Here is a 21,998-nt window from a genome sequence, read left to right as displayed (position 1 = left end):
AACCTCACATCGTATATAAAAACTAATTCAAAATGGATCAACAACCTAAATATAAGGACTAAAACTACAAAACTCTTAGAAGAAAATAAAGGAGTAAATCTTCATGACCTCAGATTCATCAGTGGGTTTTTAGATATGACACTATAGTCAAGAGCAACAGAAAAAAAGTAGATAAATTGGACTTAATAAAAAACAAAAACTTCTGTGCATTGAAAGACATTATGAAGGTGAAGAAAAACTAGGGAATGGAGAAAATATTGTAAATTATGTATCTGATAAGACAACTCAATTTAAAAATGAGCCAGAGGGTGGGGATAGCTCAGTGTTGGAGCACATGCTTAGCGTGCACAAAGTCCTGAGTTCAATCCCTAGTACCTCCATTAAAAAAAAAAAAAAAAAAAAAAAGCAAGGGACTGGAATAGACATTTCTCCAAAGACACACAAATTGTCAACAAACACGTATCATTAGTCAGTAGGGAAATGCAAATCAAAACCACAATGAAATATCACTTCACATCTACTAGGATAGCTTCAATTGAAAAACAAACACACAATGAGGCATCACTTCACATCAACTAGGATAGCTTTAATTAACAAAACAGAAAACAGCAAGTGTTAGTGAGGATTTGGAGAAACTGGAACTTCTGTACATTGCTGACAGGACTGCAAAATGGTCCAGCCACTGTGAAAAAGTTTGGTGGTTTCTCAAAAAAGTTAAATGCAGAATTCCCATATGACCCACAATTCTACTAGGTATATATCCAAAATTGAAAACAGGTACTCAATCAAGTACTTAACAAACATGTTCATAGCAGCATTATTCACAATAGAAAAGATATACAAACAGCCCAAACGTCCATCAACAGATGAGTGGATAAACTGTGTTATATACATAGAATGCAGTATTATTCAGCCATTAGAAAGGAATGAAGTACTGACACAGGCTACAATGTGGATGAATCCCCAAAACATTATGCTAAATAAAAGAAGCCAGATACAAGTGGTCTCATATCATATGAGTCCATTTACATGACATATTCAGGATAGAAAATCCAAAGAAATAGAATGTAAGTTGGTGGTTGGTGGTTGTCAAGGGCTGGGGAGAGAAGGAGATGAGAAAAAACTGCTTAACAGGTGAGGAATTTTACTTTAGAGCAATGAAAACGTTTTAGAACTAGTCAGAAATGGTGGCTGCACAACATAGTAAATGTACTAAATGTTACTGAATTACTCACTTTACAGTGGTTAATTTTGTCATGTGAATTTCACCTCAACAAATTATTATTTTTTAAAAAGGAAAGAAAAAAGCTGGCTCTTCCCCTACAAATGGGGAGGGAGTATACTAAAACTGGCTTCCAATGAATGGAAAGGGTTATGAGGAAATTTTCACCCACAAGAGGAAATCAGGTTTCAGTTAACGGGAAGAGATAAAGCAGCACTATGAAAGAAAGAGTCAGAGGAGACCTCAAAGCAGCACTGGAGCGCCACAAGATAAAAGAGAAAGTGTCCGCAGAAGGGAGGACAGAGCAGGCAAACTACAGTGGATGGAGGGTGGAAAGGGGCTATGCTGGAAGGCGCACAGGAACAAGAGCACACAGCCATGGACTGAAGGGGAAAGCAGCATTTTGTTATTAGAATGCATAGAATTTCTCTATTCCAACCTAAGATGAAAAACATTTCAGTTGTTCGACTACAGTAACCAGACTTAAATTTTCTCACTGCCAATCCCAGCAAAGTGGGAATGTTGCTCTCTTGTTAGAAAATATGAAATTTGTTATAAATTTATTTTTAAACAACCCAAATTCCAAACTGAAAACCATTAGTTATTTCTACAAAACTCTCAATATCCATCAAGAAAAATTCATTTTCTGCTAGACAATATTAAGTTCATATTGGCCTGTATTCTACATGACCTGGCCTCTGTAGCTCAAGTTCAAATAATTCATTAGTTCAAAATTTTTTCCAAATAATTTTTAAAAGTTAACTATTAGTTTCCAAAGGTCAATTAGTGCCAATGACCAAACCACCTCCCATTAAAAAAGAGTCACCCTGACAGCACTTAACAGAATACATTTCAGGGAGCTGTTCACATGTCCGTCTCCCCGACTACCCTGCACATCTCACAACAAGGCTGGGTTTAGTATATGTGCAGCTACTCAAATGTTAGATGCACTAATGGCTGCTGTTGATAGAAATCAACTACATTAAAGATGGATTTTAAGGGAAATGATATTTTTTAAAAAACATCAGGAATCAGTTAAAGCAGAAAAACAAAAGTGATGTCGTGGAAATAGAACTAAAGCAGAGGTTTTCCTAATAAGTAGCTGAGTGACCTTTGGCAATCAATTATTTAACCACCTTCTCCAGGCATCAATTTTCTCAAAACAAGGGAGTTAAACCAGATGATATTAAAGTCCCTCCTCAGCCACAAAATTCTATTATTCTATGATATCATCCATGGTTTCCAAATGTCAGCCAAAACTCTATTATTCTATGACATCATCTACAGTTTCCAAATGCTAGTCAAAACTTAAACATTTATTTAGTCAAGATAATCTTCAAGGTTCTGAGGACAGTGTGGTACATGAGCCAGAGGAAAAAAGCCAAAACCACTTACGATGTATGAAACCACTTAATATTTTTTAATTCTTATTTTATTGACATGTAGTTGATTTACAATGTTAGTTTCATGTGTACAGCAAAGAAATTCAGTTATACTTATATACATACTCTTTTCCATTTCTTTTCTTTTCTCCAGATTCTTTTCCATTACAGCTCATTACAAAAAACTGAATATAGTTCCCTGTGCTGTAAGTAGGTCCTTGTTGTTTATCTATTTTACATACAGTAATGTGTATCTATTAATCCCAAATTCCTAAATTATTCCTCCCCACCCCTTCCTCCCTGGTAACCAGTTTGTTCTCTATGTTCTTAAGTCTATTTCTGGTTTGTAAATAAAATTAGTGTCTTTTTTTTCTTAGATTCCACATATAAGTGACATTACAAGATTCTGTCTGACTTACTTCATTTAATATGATAATCTCTAGGTCCATCCATGTTGCTGCAAATGGCATTATTCCATTCATTTTTTATGGCTGGGTAATAGTCCATTAGTCTGTGGTGTGTGTGTGTGTGTGTGTGTGTGTGTGTGTGCGCGCACTGTGTGTACCATATCTTTTTTTTTTTTAAAGGGTTAGCTGTAGCACTCATATCTTTAAAAAGTTTATATGAATATCTAGTCAAAACCAACAGGGTTCTCTCTCTTGAAATGTTATATACACAAATTTCCAAGTAGATCACAAGGCTGTATACTTTCTTGGAATGTCCTCAGAAGGCTCTGTCATTGATAAAGTAACAGAATAAAAACCCAAGAGTCCTTTCTTTCAAATAGAGAAAGACAGGGATAGAAGAAACTATTCAAACTTCATCTTCTTTCCTTGTGGCTTGTGGTTTCCTCCTCTTCCTCCTCAGAAGCCTCCTTACCCTCTAAAGACCACATCTTCTTTATCCAGTCATCTGTCGATGGACAGTTAGGTTGTTCCCATGTCTCGTCTACTGTAAATAATGCTGCTGTAAACACTGAGGTGCAGGTGTCTTTGTGAATTATATTTTTCTCAGGATATATGCTCGGGAGTGGGACTACTGGATCATAGGGTAAGTTTATTTTTAGTTTTTTAAGGAACCTCCATACTGTCCTCCATAGTGGCTGCACCAATTTACACTCCCACCAACAGCGTAGAAGGATTCTTTTTTCTTCACACCCTATCCGGCTTTTATTATTTTAATAGTAATATACTTTTTAATGATGGCCATTTTGACTGGTGTGAGGTGATACCTCATTGTAGTTTTGATTTGCATTTCTCTAACAATTAGCAAGTGGAGCATCTTTTCATGTGCTTGTTGGGCAACTGGATATCTTCTTCTGCCCATTTTTTGATAGGATTGCTTGTTTTTTTTATACTAAGCTGTATGAGTTGTTTGTATATTTTGGAAATTAGTCCCTTGTCGGTCTCATCATTTGCAAATATCTTCTCCCATTCTGTAGGTTTTTTGTTTTTTTTTTGACGGTATCCTTAGCTGTGCAAAAGCTTTTAAGTTTAATTAGGTCCAATTTGTTTATTTTTGCTTTTATTTCCATTACTCTAGGAGCTGGTTTGAAAAAAAAATATTGCTGCAATTTATGTCAGTGTTCTGCCTATGTTTTCCTAGGAGTTTTATAATATCCAGTCTTATATTTAAGTCTTTAATCCATTTTGAGTTTACTTTTGTATACAGTGTTAGAGAATGTTCTCATTTCATTCTTTTACAGGTAGCTGTCCAGTTTCCCAAGCACCACTTATTAAAGAGACTGTCTTTTCTCCATTGTATATTCTTTCCTCCTTTCTCATAGATTAATTGACCATAAGTACATGGGTTTATTTCAAGATTTCCTATTCTATTCCATTGATCTATGTGGTTTTTGTGCCAGTACCATACTGTTTTGATTACTGTAACTTTGTAGTATAGTCTGAAGTCAGGGAGCATGATTCCCACAGCTCCATTCTTCTTTCTCAAGATTCTTTTGGCTACTTGAGGTCTTTTGTGTTTCCATGAAATTGTAACATTTTTTGTTCCAGTTCTGTGAAAAATGTCATCAGTAATTTGATAGGGATTGCACTGAATCTGCATACTGCCTTGGGTAGTGTGGCAATTTTAACAGTATTGATTCTTCCAGACTAAGAACATGATACATCTTTCCATCTGTTTGTGTCTCTTCAATTTCTTTCATCAATGTCTTATAGTTTTTGGAGTACAGGTCTTTTGCCTCCTTAGGTAGATTTATTCCTAAATATTTTATTTTTTGATGTGACGGTAAATGGGATTGTTTCCTTAATTTCTTTTTCTGCCACTTCATTGTTAGTATATAGAAATGCGACTGATTCTGTATATTAATTTTGTATCCTGAAACTTTACCAAATTCATTGATGATCTCCAGTAGTTTCCTGGTAGCGTCTTTAGGATTTTCTATGCATAGTATCATGTCATCTGCAAACAGTGACAGTTTTACTTCTTTTCCAATTTGGATTCCTTTTATTTCTCTTTCTTCTCTGATTGCTGTGGCTAGGACTTCTAAAACTATGTTGAAAAAAAGTGGTTAGAGTGGGCATCCTTCCTTGTTCCTGATCTCAGAGGAAATGCTTTCAGCCTTTCACCATTAAGTATGACATTAGCTATGGGTTTGTCATATACGGCCTTTATTATGTTGAGGTATATTCCCTTTATACGCACTTTCTATAGTGTTTCTGTCATAAATGGATGTTGGATTTTACCAAAAGCTTTTTCTGCATTAATTAAGATGATCATATGGTTTTATGGTTTTTATTTTTCAATTTGTTAATGTGGTGTAGAACACTGACTGATTTGCAGCTATTGAAAAATCCTTGCATCCCTGGGAAAAATCCCACTTGATCATGGTACATGATCCTTTTCATGAATTGCTGGAGTCAATTTGCTAGCATTTTATTGAGGATTTTTACAGCTATATTCGTAAGTGATATTGACCTATAATTTTCTTTTTTTGTGATATCTTTGTCTGGTTTTGGTATCAGGGTGATGGTGGCCTCATAGAATGAGGTCAGAAGTGTTCCTTCCTCTGCAATTTTTGGGAACAGTTTCAGGATAGGTGTTAACTCTTCTCTAAATGTTTGGTAGAATTCACCTGTGAAGCCATCTGGTCCTGGACTTTTGTTTGTTGGGAGTTTTTAAATTACCGATTCATTTTCAGTAGTGGTAATTGGTCTTTTCATATTTTCTACTTCTTCCTGGTTCAGTCTTGGCAGCTGTACCTTTCTAAGAAGGTTTTTCTTCTAGGTTTTCCTTTTTTTTGGTACACAGTTGCTCATAGTAGCCTCTTATGATCCTTTGTATTTCAGTGGTGTCAGTTGTGACTTCTCCTTTTTCATTTCTGATTTTATTCATTTGTGCCCTCTCCCTTTTTTTCTTGATGAGTCTGGCTTAAATATTTATCAATTTTGTTTATATTTTCAAAGAACCAGCTTTTAGTTTCATTGATCTTTCCTACTGGTTTTTAGTCTCTCTTTCATTTATTTCTGCTTTAATGTTTATGATTTCTTTCCTTCTACTAACCTTGGGTTTTGTTTGTTCTTCTTTCTCTAGTTGCTTTAGGTGTAAAGCTAGGTTGTTTGCTTGAGATTGTTCTTATTTCCTGAGGTAGGCTTGTATCTCTATAAACTTCCCTCTTCGAACAGCTTTTACTGTGTTCCAGAGATTTGGGGGACATTTGCATTTGTCTCTAAGCATTTTCTTATTTCCTCTTTGATTTCTTCAGTGATCCTCTGGTTGTTCAGTAGCATATTGTTTAGCCTCCACATGTCTATAGTGAAACCACTAAATATTTTAACCAATGCTAAAAGGAAATAAACATGGAGCTCTTATTTCAAATTTTCCTAGTTAATGGAGACTAAAAAGCTGAAATAGATACAATAAAGTAGCAATTTGCCCATCAGAATCTCATAAATCTAGCTATAGTCAAATTATATGTAGAAAATTTGGTGAGACCTAATATTTAACTACATAAGACAGGGAATTTACAAGTGTTAGACTGTAGGAAAGGGGTATTCTTTCTTCACAGTTAAAAAAATAAAAAGCACATAAATCTTGAATCCCCCACAGCTGTTTAAACAATTATCTTGTAGATTAAGATTTTTCATGCAATCTTTGCCCATTTCAGCATTTTCCTCCTATATTTCTCCTGCAACCATGTCTGGATAAAACCAGTCGAGAGTGTATACATGTACACACAGAGAGTATAAAAAGAATTAAAGTGAGCGTTTATGAGAAATAAGACATGCATGATCAATAACAGACAAAGTAAATATGCCCTTCCTTCCACCCGCTTCTTACAGGCTGCCTCCTCATCTCCAGCCTAAAATTGGCCTCTTCGAAGGAAAGGCAAGCGGACCCACTCTTTGGTCCCTGAGAGGTAGCTAGGGAGTCAAGGTCAAAGAAGGGAATCTCCTGATCCTCCCGAAGAAACACCAGGCACGGAAAGGAGTCTCCTGATCCCCTCAAGGAAAAACTGGGCACCTGCGATCACTTAGCACCTTCCTTACTTTGTCACTTTAGGAAGAATACATGATATGATCAAAATCAACAGCTCACTTACAAACAATCCACTGGAGTGGCTGTTAGTTGCCACTGCCTTAACAGACCAGGCCACAGGGTGCGACTGTTCTCTTACTCAGCATTCCCCCCTCCCCATCCTCCATTTCAGTACACAGCTTCCACTGTAATTCTGTGATCCCTGAAAATGGAAACCCAAAGCTATGCATCACAAATGCTTTGCTCACGACTACCTCTCTAGAACCTGTGACAACATCAGCTTTGGGAGAAGTTGTGTGGAATCAAAGGGAGAGTATGGTCACTTTTTTTTTCTCTTCAAGAGTATTGCCACTTTTGATTTCAAATGGATGACTCATAATTCAGTCATCTTCCCTATCCAAAAATAATATAGCAAATGGGTAAGAAATTACCAAGAGAGTTGGACACTAAAACACAGGATCAGAAAACAAGCTTTCACATCCAATTAATATATTTGTCATTAAAAAAAAAAACCCATAAAAGAATTTCCCCAAAGGTGTGATATATACCACAACTGCAGAGATGTTAAAGATGCTTCCCAATTCCTATCCAAGAATAGTAAGTAACAAAAACATAGCCCATAATCTTCAGCACCGTAACATAAAACATGAAGCGTGCCCTGCCATAGAGCCAGAATCTTCCAGTATCTGGTAAAATGGTCCTCTGGAAAATAATTTATCATTGGTTCCTGCTTTATTTCAGGAAGAAAATGATCTCACCAGCTCATACATGCACTGCAGGTACAGCTCTACAGTAGAGATGGACTAATTTATTCACAGTCTGACATAACCATCATTCAACTTCTTTCATAGCCAACTCTGAATAGGAGCACGTTCTCTCAGTCAGCTGTGGAGGCCTCAGTAACTCAGCGCTAGCTGTCATGACCAGGAGCTCAAAGCACAATGGAGAACTCATAAGCATTACTCCTCCCTGCCAGCAAATCCAGTGCCAACTTGGAGTCATATTCCAAAGCTACCTCAATTCTTTTCTCAGGCAAGTCACTTAGCTCTCTGCTAGAAGCTAGTTTCATGAAGGCTGGGATCTTTATCTGCTTTATTCACCAAAATATGTCAAGCCCCTAAAATAAGGCCTAGTGTATGCTCAAATAATTTTTCAGCGAGTAATGAATGTTGCTAATCAAGGCAATCAACCACTAGATGGCATCTAAATGACTTCTCTTTCCAACATTCTATGATTTTGGTTTTCATCCAAAAACATGCAAATCCCTGACCAATAACTAAAATTATTTTGAGGATTGTGTAACATTTTCACATACATTATAGCAACTGGGATAACAGACATCCTGTTATACATTGAAAAGCATCTCATACACGAGGGAACCAACACTCAGAAACACGAATTACCTGCCTATCTACGGCAGATGGAAGAGATGGAAATTAAAACTCACACAGATTTCAAATCCAGTATTGTCCCACACCATGTTTTCTACTATAAACCAACATACCTGGACATGTGCATGCACACATATACAAACCTTAGAACTTTTTTCTTGAAATGGGACTAAACTGTCTCATTTAACAAATAAACTAAGGTGTTAAACAACCTTAGAAAAGAAGCAAACAATCAAAAAGATAATCTTTGGCTATTCCCACTTCTGGACAAGAAAGAATAACAAGACCCGATTAACCCTCTTATCTGAAATAACTAAAAAACAGAAAAACTATGTCAGAGTTCAGAAAGACAATGACAGGTAGAGTACGCATGACAAAGCGCCAGAGAGGAAAGAGCTGCACAGACAGAGAATGTCCAAGATCTGCAGGGGGCTGCCCTTCTGGTCTTCAGCTGAGTACTAATCAACGCATGTATAAGGAAGCTGCGCAATGACAGAGAAAGATAAAACGTTAACAGTGCCTAGCACTTACACAGGTTTTGGAATATCATCTTTGACACCAGCCAGACTGAAAAACCTCATGAGTCACAGGTCACTGGAGAAAGTATACAGAAGGGTCCTGATTCAGTAATCAGGAATAATGAGACCTACACTGATCACTGCTCCTGTCCTATCAGTCTTAAAAGTAAGACTTGAAAGGATCAAACTGTTTCCAGGTAACTTAACTGAGTCCCAGAACAGAATCCAAGAATATTTATAGGAATACAAAAATATCCAGCACCCAGGAGGGTAAAATTCATAATGCCTGCCACCCAGTTAAAAACTATCAGGCATGCAAAGAAAGCAAGATAGATAGACAGATAGATAGATAGACAGACAGACAGACAGATCGATCAACTGAAACCAACCCAGAACTAGCACAAATGTTAGAGTTATCAGACATCGAAACAACTATCATAACTATACCCCATATGGTCAAAAAGTTAAGTAGAGACACAAAAGATACAAAAAGACGCAAATCAAATTTCCAGAGGTGAAAGCTACAATGTATGAGATGAAAAAATACACTGGCTAAGATTAACAGCATGTTAGCATTTCAGAATAAAAAGTGAGAAATTCTACTTCCCAGCCAGCTTTTAATTACTGAAGAGGCTTTTGCAGAATCTCTCTTGAATACTTTACATCTTTTAACTGTAGTGTGGAACACCAATCAGCTGAGAGACTACTATGTGCCAAACCATGAGGTGGCCTTAGCAAAATAGGGAAAAGACAGAATGTGATGGGTACAGTGATACAGATGTGTTTGTACAAAGTATAGAGCTATGGAAGCCAAGATGCAGGGCACCTTCCCTGGGGGACAGGGGGTTCAAGGGACAAAGACTTGGGGAAATTAGGCAACTTCAGAAGAAATAAGTTATCAGAACTGATTTATTTAAACTTCCACTCATAAGTACAAGTTCGGTCCAATCACCTTATGCGTAACAGCTTAGCGGGCAACAGGAAATGATCAAGAGAATGATGACCCCCGTAAGGCATCAGATAGTGAATCCAATAAAAAAAAATATGAGTCATTCATTTATTTATTCAGTGAACATTTACTGAACATCTACTATATGCCAGGTACTGTTTTAGGTGTGGGGATATAGAGTACAACAATATAAAAGGTCTCTACTTAAACAGAATTAACTTTTCCTACAGGGGGAGATGGAAACAACAAAAGTGTCAGGTGCATAAAATAAACCACAGTGACAGAACAGAGTGACACTAGGAGTCAATCCTAGAAAGGCAAGGCTGTCTGAGGAAGTAATTTTAAGTTGAGATCTAGAAGGCTCCAGCCATGTAAAGATCTGGGGAAAGTATGTAAGGCAGAGCAACCATCAAATACAGACACTGGGGTGAGAAGAGCTTGGGATCAAAGGAACTACAAGTGGTGTGGTCTTGGGGCAGGGACAAGAGAGGAAACAGGTGGCAGGCAAGAATCTCTACATAACATTCATTTCTAAATCAGGGAGATCTAAGCCTAGATATTTGATATTTCTGAATTACTGTTAATTTCTTAGGTATGATAATGGTTATTACAAAACTGTAAAGAGTGATTATCTTTTAGATACATACCAAAAAGTTGTTTACAAAATTTTATGTCTGACTTTGCTTCAGAATAATCCAAGCAGAGGAGGAGGGGAGTGACGACAAGGGAGTAGACTGGGGAGTGGAGTGGTATAGACCAAACAAAACAGGCCATGAGATGACAGTTGTTGAAGCTGGATGATGGATACATAGAGCTTCATTATAATATTCTGTCTACTTTTGAATGTTTGACATTTTCCATAATAAATGTATTTTAAAAGCAAATTTACTTAAAATATAAGGGGAGGTATTAAATATAAATGCCTCCATCACAGGGGATTCTTTAGGTGGTAAAACTATTCTATATGATACTATAGTGGATGCATTTATAAAATCCATATACTACAACTGAGTAAACCTTAATGTATGCTTTTTTTTTTTTTTAATTCAGGGGAAGGGGGAACAAAATGAAGGTAGTCAAAAAGTACAAACTTCCAGTTACAAGCTAAGTAAGTACTAGAGATGTCATGTACAACATGATAAATATAATTAACAATGCTGTATGATACATACAAAAGTTGTTAAAGAGAGTAAATCTAGGAGTTCTCACAAGGAAAAACTGTTTTTCTACTTCTTTTATGTTGTATCAATAGGAGATGATGATGTTCAGTAAACCATTTGTGGTCATCATTTCATGATGGATGTAAGTCAAATCATTATGCTGTATGCCTTAAACTTATACAGTGCTGTATGTCAATTATATCTCAATAAAACTGTAAGGAAAAAATCATCTAGGAGGTCAGGGAATCCTAGGATGAAATACAGAATATAACAGATGCCCCCTTCCAGAATCAGCTTTCGTGGGATTCAGATGCACCCGTAAGCTTTCATCAGGGGCCCCGCAAGGCCCTCGAAGTCTAATCCCTGACACAGTATGTAAAACTTAATTTGTATAGGTATCCACACCCTTGTCTAGGAAAAGGCCCTGAGGCTTTCACAAAACAAGGTTGAGATATTTCTCTTGCCAGCAACTTTCTAAGTGAAAAGTGAGTCGCTACTGCTCTTACATCTAAGGGTAATATCTCACTGCCATCATTTGCCTTCCCTGCAAGGACATTACCACAAATAAATAATAAATACCACCAGTGAACTTTACAACTCTGACAGAAAGTTGTGACAAGTACCCCCCCCGCAAAAAGGTGGCAAACTATGTCTAAGAGTCTCCTGTACAATACCACCTTTTTACAGTACTATCGTTCAGTCTAAAGTACATCATTATTTTCTGTGCTACTAATAAAGAAAAAAAGCTGTCAATTAACTGATGACTCACCATTGATTGTACAATGGTTCCAATTTCAGAGATGTTCAAATGTGGAAAAACTGTACATCTGATAATCTATGAAACATGGAATTCAAAAGGCTTATTATTAAGGTGGGAAGGGTATAGCTCAAGTGGCAGAGTGCATGTTTAGCATACACAAGGTCCTGGGTTCAATCCCCAGCACCTCCTCTAAAAATAAAACAAGTAAGTAAACCCAATTACCTCCCCTCACGAAAAAAAATTTTTTAATTAATTAATTTTTTAAAAAGATGTACTGTACAATATGGGCAATATAGCCAATGTTTTATAATAACTATAAATGGAGCATAACCTTTAAAAACTGTGAATCACCATTTTGTATACCTGTAGCAAGTAATATTGTACATCAACTATATTTTGATTAAAAAAAAAAAAAAGGCTCATTAGCTGGGCCCCATCTCAGATCTCCTACACAAATTGCTCAGAGTAGGTCTGGGAATCTGTATTCTGTTTAAGCTCCTCAAATGATTCTGGTTAGATAAAAGACTAAGTAAACTGCTAACTTCCAGGGGCAGCACAGTAAAGAAAACATGCACTTTGTGGAGTCGCACAGCCCCAGACATCTCTGTGACCTCCAGAGAGTTCTGTAATTTTCCAGAGCCTCAGCTTTATCTATTAAAAAAAAAAAAAAAAAAAAAAAGCCAATGCCGTCTACTTCTAATGGTTGATAAAACAAAAGAGAACATGGAAAATACTTGATGCATAACAAGACACATATTCATATAAGAACATGTTCATTATTTATGAACAAGACACAACATTTTATGTCTTATGAACAAGAATTGGACCTATGAAATTACTTCTCAGAAATATTCTACTATTCAGCACTGTCACTTGCTGGGCACAGTTAAAAAGAATCATTCATGCCCAACATCACTAATTGTTAGAGAAATGTAAATCACAACTACAATAAGGTATCACCTCACACCAGTCAGAATGGCTATCATTAAGAACTATACAAACAATAAATGCTGGAGAGTATGTGGAGAAAAAGGAATCCTCCTACACTGTTGGTGGGAATGTAAATCGGTACATCCACTATGGAGGACAGTATGGAGGTTCCTTAAAAAACTAAAAATAAACTTACCCTGTGATCCAGCAATCCCACTCCTGGGCCTATATCTGGAGAAAAATATAATTCACAAAGACACATGCACCCCAATGTTCACAGCAGCACTGTTTACAAGAGCCAAGACATGGAAACAACCTAAATGTCCATCAACAGATGACAGGATAAGATATGGTATATTTATACAATGGAATACTATTCAGCCCTAAAAAACAATAAATAATGCCACTTACAGCAACATGGATAGACCTGGAGATCGTCATTCTAAGTGAAGTAAGCCAGAAAGAGAAAGAAAAATACCATGTATCACTCATGTGGAGTCTTAAAAAAAAAATAGACACAAATGAACTTATTTACAAAACAGAAACAGACTCACAGACATAGAGAACAAATGGTTACCAGTGGGTAAAGGGAGTGGGAAGGGATAAATTGGGAGTTTTAACTTTGCAGATACTAACTACTATATATAAAATAGATAAACAACAGGTTTTTTCTGCATAGCACAGGGAACTATATTCAATATCTTGTAGTAACCTATAATGGAAAATATGAAAAGGAATATATGTATGTATATGGATGACTGAAACATTATGCTGTACAGCAGAAATTGACACAACATTGTAAAATGACTATACTTCAATTGAAAGAAAAGAATCCTTCAATAAGTGTTTACTGTGTAATTTAGCAAAACATACACACTTGTTTCGGCACATCACATTTTCAGATAAAAGCTGTTTAATAACATTTTGATTAGAAAAGATTGTACTTGACATACATCAACAAAAATAACATAAAAAAGCATACTTCTGAGTATGATACAATTTCAGAGTAGCTAACGGCTCTATCTCATGTCAAGTTTTTGTTTTGTTTTAGTATGTACAGCTGGTAAGTTTTTTCAGAATATGGGCATGACTGCATTAAAACCCCAAGAGAAAAGCTGTGGAACTCGTCAATTCAGGATATTCAAAAAAATACCCATGTTTCATTTGTTTCTCAAGTTATCCTCAAAATCCAAACAGTATTTTAGGCAGCACCTTCAGAACTGACTAGTCAATTCAGGATGTGACTCATAGGGGACAGGTTTAGACATAATTTGATAGCGGTCTCCCACGTGTGTAGCACGAAGAAGGAAAAAACTCAAAACCCACAATTGCACAATGTCTCAGCCTTGCTCTTCTGATGAACAACACATGGATTCAAGTTAATGCTGCGTCAGTGCCGCCAACCCCACCCAAAGGCCCAGGGTGAAGAGCTTGTGCAGGCCCCTAACCCGTCTCCACCAGCGCCCCACCTTCTCAGAGTCTGGGCAGCGGCAGGATAAGCCAGACACCTCCGCAGAGAGGACACCCTCACTGCCCTCCCCCGCCAAACACTGGGCCTGAGGTTCACAAGAACCAGAGGTGCTGGGAGGAGAGGAGCACATGGCTCATCTCATTTTTCTTTCCCTCAACCATTTCCTAGAGAGTCATTCAGTTCTGCTGCCCAAATCTGAAACTAGATTCCTCTGTGACTCGTCCCTTTTCTTTAGCCCTCAGGTCTCCTCTACTAAGTCTTCCCCAAACTCCATGCAAATTCCTCACAAACCCATCCCACCTCAACTGCCATAGTTGGTCCCTCTTATTAGCACAAGGCTGACTCTGTCCCATTTCCCAGACCTAGCTTTTCAGTCTCCAAGACACCCTTTTCACTGGGGCCAAGATTATCTTTTCTATAACCCAGTCCTATCCGTGCACTCTCCTTCCCTAAATTCTTCAATAGTTCCTCATTACCTATAACATAAATTTCAAATTCCTAATCCAGCTTCAACCTACTTCCCAGCTTTACACCCTGACACTTTGAGGCTTTGCCAGGTTTTCTCATCTTAACCAAATTAGACTTCCTACTGCTTAATTTCACACACATTTGCTTCCACACATCTATGGCTTTGTTCACACTATTTTCTCTGACATGAAATGCTCCTCTTTTCTGCCTTTCAAGCTCATTCTTCAAGATGAGGCTCAAACGTACATCTTACACACTTGTACATTATACATTCTTTCCTGGAACACCCTCTTTAAACCCCCTAAGGCTCTCCCTTCTCCGCCCTTCTAAAGTCAAAAGTAATCACTCTCACAATAACCAGCAATGTAACTCTTACCTCAGTGTTACAGTTATAGATACAACTGTTAGTCTTCCCTAAGAAATTCTGAGTTACCCAAGAAAAGGAATTTAGTAATTATGAATTGCCATTTTCTACCACAATGGTACTTGGTTGGGCTTCAAAAATTTTTACTGGACTGATTTGGGGAGCAAAGATCTCAACTAGTAATGAACTGATTACAAATAAGATGTGAACAATGCTTAACTCTTCTAGAGGGCATTTATTTTAAACAAGAAGCAAGTTATCCAAGGTGAATTTCTAATTGGTGGGAGGCAGAGTCTATTCTCAGAGGTCCCTCTGACCCCTACGGATTCCGCATCACCACCACCACTGCCACCATGACCACTTTGTACTATACCTCCCACCCATCAGCATTTTGCTCCCAAACCCCTAACACTGACGCAGCAACAGACCACTTTCACCAGCTCTGGACTTCCAGAAACCCAGTACTCCCAGAATTATCAATCATAGAGACAGGAGAGGATGCAGATAATAGTTAAGACCACAGAGGAGCACACGCAGCAGCAGACCTGCAGATTCTTCGACTTGAGCATTTTGGTTACTCCCAGCCCCTCTTGAGCTAACAAAGAGGCATATGGATTCCAGATTGAGTCAAGACCTGGCCCTCTACTCACGGCCCAAAGGGCCCCAAATCAGAGTCCTCATCAGCAAAATGAGCAAATGGATGCCTATACTGCAGCCTGGCAAGAGGAGTAAACAAGAGCAATGAAGCCGGGCCTGGGGACACAGAGATGCCACCTACAGATTAACAGCTCCTCAGGCTTTTGGACTCTCTGTACCAAGGGACTTCCACTGGGACTGCCTGCCCTACTACCAAGGAATAAGCTGGTTATATACCTCCTCCAAATCTGTGTCCGCATCTGCAAAATGGAACATACACACCTAAAACAGGGATACCCTTGTGCCTGACACAGGCAGAAGATTGCCACTTATCAGCAGCACTCTAAAAAGTGTCAACCACTACTGCAACTGCCACTACTTTTTCTAATATAATCACCAAAAATTGCTACACGTCACCCACTCAATAGTCAAAGCCCAACCCTAACTGCCATTTACACTTTGTGGAATGACCACTAGCCTTTATCCTCATTTCCTCCCAAAACGCCTCTAAAATGATAGTAATGAAATCACAAAAACATTAAACCACAAAGACAAACAGAAAGGGAAAGAAGATAACAATACTTCATACATTTCAACAAACTTTTACAAGATGGGAAGCAGCTGAAGGAATGGTCACCACTTCTCAGGACCCCTGGGTGCACCAAGGGCCACCAAAGGCCAGCCTGAGACTCAGACCTGTCAAATGAGGAGCCTCTGATGGGGGTATTCAAAGCTGTCAGACCACCAGGTCCAGCTGGGGACCCAAAGTTTTTTCTGAAGAAACTGAACCACAGAGGCAGGAGAGCTGTAAACAGGAAAAGTCAAAGTCTACAGCCTGAACAGCAGCACCCTCCATCCCTCCCCAACCACGTAACCCAAATCCAGACAGCTGGTGTATCACCAAGCACATCAGAGGCAGCAGGCTGGAGGTGTCTTCTCTGCAGACACTGACCAGTCCCCAAGAAGATGTGAAGGTGCTGATGTGTATGTGTGTGTGTGTGTGTGCGTGGCGGGGGTCCCAATGAAAAATCCACCCACACTCCAAGTTAAGTCACTGGACTGCACACACATGCACATGCTCCCTCTCTGCTAATCAACTTTTCAGTACCTGGCTCTTAATTACAGACAGCCAAGGATCAACAGATATTTGCAATATGAATAAACATAAAAAGAACCCTGAAATGAAAAGGCACACTGGAGGAAGCAGAAATGTTTTAAAAATAGTAAACATATAGAAAAAGTTAAAAACAACATATGCATGCCTCAAAGATAAGATAATACATCCATAAAATTAAAATAAAATGGAAAGAAAAAAATGAAATGAAATGAAAACGGAAACGGAAACAGAGAACAAAAAGAGTTCTAAAATTTTAAATCATCATCATTAAAATTTTAAAAGTAAAAGCCTGGAAGGCAAAATTGAGGAATTCTCCCCCTCTTTCCACCTCCAAATACAGAGATACAAGAGGTAACATAAGTGAAGAATATCTGAAGAGCAATTTCAGGAGATTCAATAACCAAACCAATAGACATCTCAGGTAGAAAAAACAAAAAATGAAGGGTAGGAAATTATCAAAAAAGTAAGAGACATTTTTGAAAACTGAAGGATATGAGTCTCTAGACTGATAGGGCTCACCAAAAGAGGAACGACACACAGACAGAAGGAAGGACCCACACAAAAGCTTACGAAATTACAGAATTTTTTTTAAGAAAAAGACTCTGAGCTTTTAAAAAAAGGAAAAGAAAAGAAAAGAAAAAGGGATCAGAGTGGCTTTGGATTTTTCATTAAAAATCCTAAATGCCAGAAAAGAATATAAAAATGCCATCAAAATTGCAAAAAAAAATTATTTTCAATCTAATATTCTAATTTCAGCCATGTCACCTATAAAGCATGAGGACAGGACAGACACCTTCAGACATGCAAGGCCTCAAATAACTGACCTCCACGCAACCCTTTAAGGGAAGCTACTGAGGATACACTTTAGCAGTACGAGGCAAACCAAGAAAAAGGAAGACAGGAGATGGAGGAAACAGAGGCTCTAAAACAGGACAGAAGGGAACAGGAGATGCAGGAAAAACAATCCTACTGTCCAGATTGGAAGAGGATGGAAGGCTTCAAAGAAGGGAGTCTCTAAGAGGAAATAAAGTCAACTGATAGATGATGTGATGTGTTACCTGGAAAAAACAAATCAAAAGGCATTTAACATATTTCTTGGAGTATTCAAGAGAACATAGCCACAGAAACATAAAAAGTAATCAAAAAGTTTAAAAGGCAATTATTTGCTCCAGGAAAAACAAAACCGTATACGAAAAGAAAACACTACCATGGGTCACTATTTAACTCAGAAGTGAGTTTATGTATGTAAGTGCATGTATATGTATATAAACGTAAGACGTAATAAAATGTAATACACACACACACACACACACACACACAATAATGTAAATATGGACTGCTGGTTTTACCAAAAATTATGTATCTGTATTGAGGGGCCTGAAGGTGAGAAGAGGGCAAGTACACAGTTATGATACTAAGAAGTCAAATGCTTATTCTACATTGATTTCAAATATGAAAACAGACGGGGGCGGGGGGGGAACTGTTTGAGATAGTAGCTTCCACTGGAAAGCAGGGCCTGGAGGATAAAAAGGCCAAAGACAGGAGACCGCTGTTTTTTAAGTCTTTTTGCACTTTTTTTTTAAAAACCTATATGCATGTATCAACTGGATTAAAACAACCACTTATTCTCAAGTCAAGAACAATTAGTTCGATTTATAAAGTTGTCACCAACAACTTCATTTGTAAGTTGCTTACTTGGAATTCCAAATTCATTGTCTTAGAAATATTATAAATTTTCCCAAGTTCAGAAGGCATTTAATTCATAAGGATACAAAAACATGGTATAAAGTATTTCAAGTAGTCTTAAACACCGTAAGAGTTTCTGTGGGAAACTGCATTCTAAGAACTCAATATGCCTGGAATACATCTCAGCTCTACCCACTTGCTCTTCCCCAGTCAGGAGTGGCTAAGGAATAAATACTACAAAGTTAGAACACCTGAGGCAAATGGAAAAGGATGGAAGGAAAGACTTGAATCCAGCAGGGTGGAGAGTCAAGAGACCCACTGTAACAGATCAACTCTACATGCATTAGAGAAAATAATTGTTGTTGGTCCCTCCAGCCCCAGAGGTAGACAGAGGTTGAGCAGCAAGGCAACCCTCCCACCTCTCTTCCCAATAGCTCATTTCTGGGCATAAACTGGATGCTCATCAATCAGGAAACAAATAAATACATCACTTCAAGTACTAATTAACTATGATTCCTTTTTCATCATGCCATAATCAAACTTCTATATAAACAATTTTCATTTCATTTAATAAAATTTTATGGCCTATGTCAACACTATGTTTGATTTTTTTTTTTAAGATTATAAACTTTGTGACCTTGAGCAAGTGACTTAAAGTCTTGCTTTTCTCGTCTCTAAAACAGGAATAATGATGTCTACTTCATTGGGACAAAAGAAAATCAGAGGCAGTGATGTATATAAAACATGTAGGGGCAGGTATATGGCAGGCATTCAATCAATGTCAACCTCTGGGTGTCCCCTGTCCCCTACCCCTACCCAGTTGGTTTCTTACATGTAAACAAAGTCACAAATTATATGCAGGCTTTTAACCAAAAAACATTTACAAAACCACGCATAATACATTAGTTTTTTTTAACTTATGTGATATGTCTATAAGCATTCATTATTTTTCCTAAACTCAGTCTTTTTACAAGTACTAATCCAATTTGCAATTTTAATTCAGCAAAACTTAATTCAGCTAATTCAGCTAGACTAAAAGAGGATTTAGAAAGGCAGGACATTAACAAAAACACAGCATCCTTCTTTGGTTAAAGACTACAAATCCATGTAACAATGTCTGAACAGTCTGCTAAAAGCAATTCCATTTCAGCACTGAGTTGACCTCAAGAGACCTCAAGAAAGTCTTTTAAGTTAAAAACATAAAATGAAGTAACAGATAATGGATGCTTAAAAGAATAATTTTTTTCCTTCAAACACTCAGATGTATCACAAATCGGAGGAGAAATAAAGATGAAAAAAATGTGGTTTTTTGGGCCCATAATAACACAAAAGAAACTGAATGTCTAGCTATCTGCAACTACCAAAGCCTTCCATTTGGTGCCATTTCTATTAGACCTTCCTCTTAGGAGTCATTTTCAGAATCCAAAGTCCAAACGGGAACACTATTATTTTTCAAATTAATTACCCAAATGACAAAGCTAATTAGGTACTACAGAACCACCAACTGACCCAAAGCCAAGTTCTCCTTCCCCCACAAGGTATTCAAAGTAGGAGAGTGGCCCAGAAATACAGGATCAGTCCGAACTCCAACATATCCAAGACAAAAACCAAAAAGGTACTGAAGAAGCTAAAAGGTCTGCTCCCTGGAGATTCATTTACGATTGTAAAATATGCTTATTGGTCCCAAGATTTGGAGACTGCCAGAAAAATGTAGTGCTCTTATAACCAATCTCTCTCAGTTTAAAAAAAAAAAAAACAACTATGATAACTGGAAAGTATGAGCACAGTAGTGTGGCCTCTACTAGGGCATCAAAACCACAGCCCGGGGTTTGCGGGTTTAACCAAAATAAAACGTGGATTTCGAGATACCGAAAATCCAGGGCTCTAGAGTGACACGCACAGAAATGGTCAAAGAAACTCGGAGCGGCAGGAAGGAAGAGGGAATAAGGCGAAAGGCTGAAGAGGCTGTAAGGAGGATGGAATGGGGTTGGATCCACCGCGGCCGAGGGGTCCCCGGGTCTTTTCGCGGCGCGGGGCGGAGGAGGGGGCGGGGGGAGGCCAGAAGGCTGGCCTGGGTGGGGGCCGGGCAGGGACCACACCTCCCGGCCAGCAAGGCAGGCAGAGGCCGGGGCCCGGAGGCGACCCCGCGCACCGGGAGCCGACCCGCCCGCGGCCCAACGCACGAGGACTGGGCCGTCGGCGGCCGGAAGCACCGGGGCCCGGCCCGACCTGCCCGCCCAGGCGGAGGGGCCCCACTCACCGATGAGCCGGCGCACCTCGTCCTCGCTCAGGTAGAGGCTCACGCTGGGCCCCGCGGCCGTGGGCGGCAGCGCCGGGGGCCGCGGGGCCGGGGCGGCGGCGGCGGCGCCGGGCGCGGGCAGCAGCGCGAGCAGAAGCAGCAGCAGCAGCGGCGGCGGCGGGGCCCTCAGGCCGCGGGCCCCCGGGAGGCGGCTCCGGCCCGGCGGCCCCGGCCGCGCCGTCCCGCGCATGGCCACCGCCGCCGCCGCCGAGGAGGAGCGTGGGCCGCCCGCCGCGCCGCCGCCGCCCACCCCCGGCCCCGAGCCCCTCACAGCCCCGAGCCGGGGGCGGCCGCCCAGCTCATCGCGCCGCCGGCCCGTGGCAGCCGGCCGCCGCTTCACACCACCGGAGCGCGCCGCCGCCGCCGCCGCCGCCTCCTCGGCGGCATCGTCCGCTGCGGGGGGCGGGCCGCGGAGGCGCGCCCGTGCGCGCCGCTGCCGCCCCGAGAGCGCGCGCGCACGCACCGCCCGCTCCGCTCCGGCGCTTTGATTTTCCAGTTCCTCCGCGGGCGAGGGGGTCTCAGGTCACCCTCTTAAGGATAGTGTCCCCACCCCACGTTGTCACTAGCCTGATATTTGCTCGTCTATTGTCTGCAACACATACACACACTCCCGGGACGGAGGGTCCATGGACGACCGCGCCCCTCCTACAGCTGAGCAGACCCAGGGAAATGCCTGGATACGGCTGCTCTGATTGCAAAGAGAAACATGCTTTTTGTTTGGAGAGAAAATAGAGAAAAATAGAAATCACCTTCTATCCTGCCAACAGAGGTCAACATTAACATTTCTCTGTCTGTTTTCGCACTTATACATACTATATACATTTATCTTCCAAGAAGATCTTACTCAGCAAACTTTAGTAATCTTATTCTTACACGTTACACATTTTTATTTTTAATAATCGTTCGGCGTCTGTATAATCAACCTGTATTTGAAGTTGTTACCCCGTGGTCCATGCAGGCTTTGACAGTTCCCCCTACCCCGTATGAAACTGTGTACAAAAGTGTGTGTCTCGCAGCCTGTGCTGTGTGCAGGCTTGAGCACACACAGAGAAGTGGTATGTACTTATTATTTGTTCTAGGAGTCCCTGTCCCTCAAAGAGGTTAAGAATCACGAATACACCTCGTCTGTTTTAAAGGCAACTCAGAGA

At 39.6% G+C, this 21,998-nt stretch overlaps 1 protein-coding gene across 2 annotated transcripts in view; it reads right to left on the bottom strand.

Moving 5' to 3' along the window:
• The window catches only part of RYK (receptor like tyrosine kinase), a 95,486-nt gene extending 74,281 nt beyond the window's left edge, over positions 1-21,205 (bottom strand). The window contains exon 1 of one of the 2 annotated variants that reach the window (XM_032488186.1): positions 20,812-21,205. In XM_032488186.1, the coding sequence (XP_032344077.1) occupies positions 20,812-21,040 (229 nt within the window). In that variant the 5' untranslated portion in view covers positions 21,041-21,205. The remainder of the gene's footprint in view (positions 1-20,811) is intronic. The other variant, XM_032488185.1, reaches the window with a different exon arrangement.
• Between the last annotated feature and the right edge of the window lie 793 nt (positions 21,206-21,998).

This window comes from Camelus ferus, chromosome 1, assembly GCF_009834535.1.
Source record: "Camelus ferus isolate YT-003-E chromosome 1, BCGSAC_Cfer_1.0, whole genome shotgun sequence".
NCBI classification, from domain to species: Eukaryota; Metazoa; Chordata; class Mammalia; order Artiodactyla; family Camelidae; genus Camelus; species Camelus ferus.
Note: the sequence above shows the minus strand (reverse complement) of the source record. Positions and strands in the feature narration are given on the sequence as shown.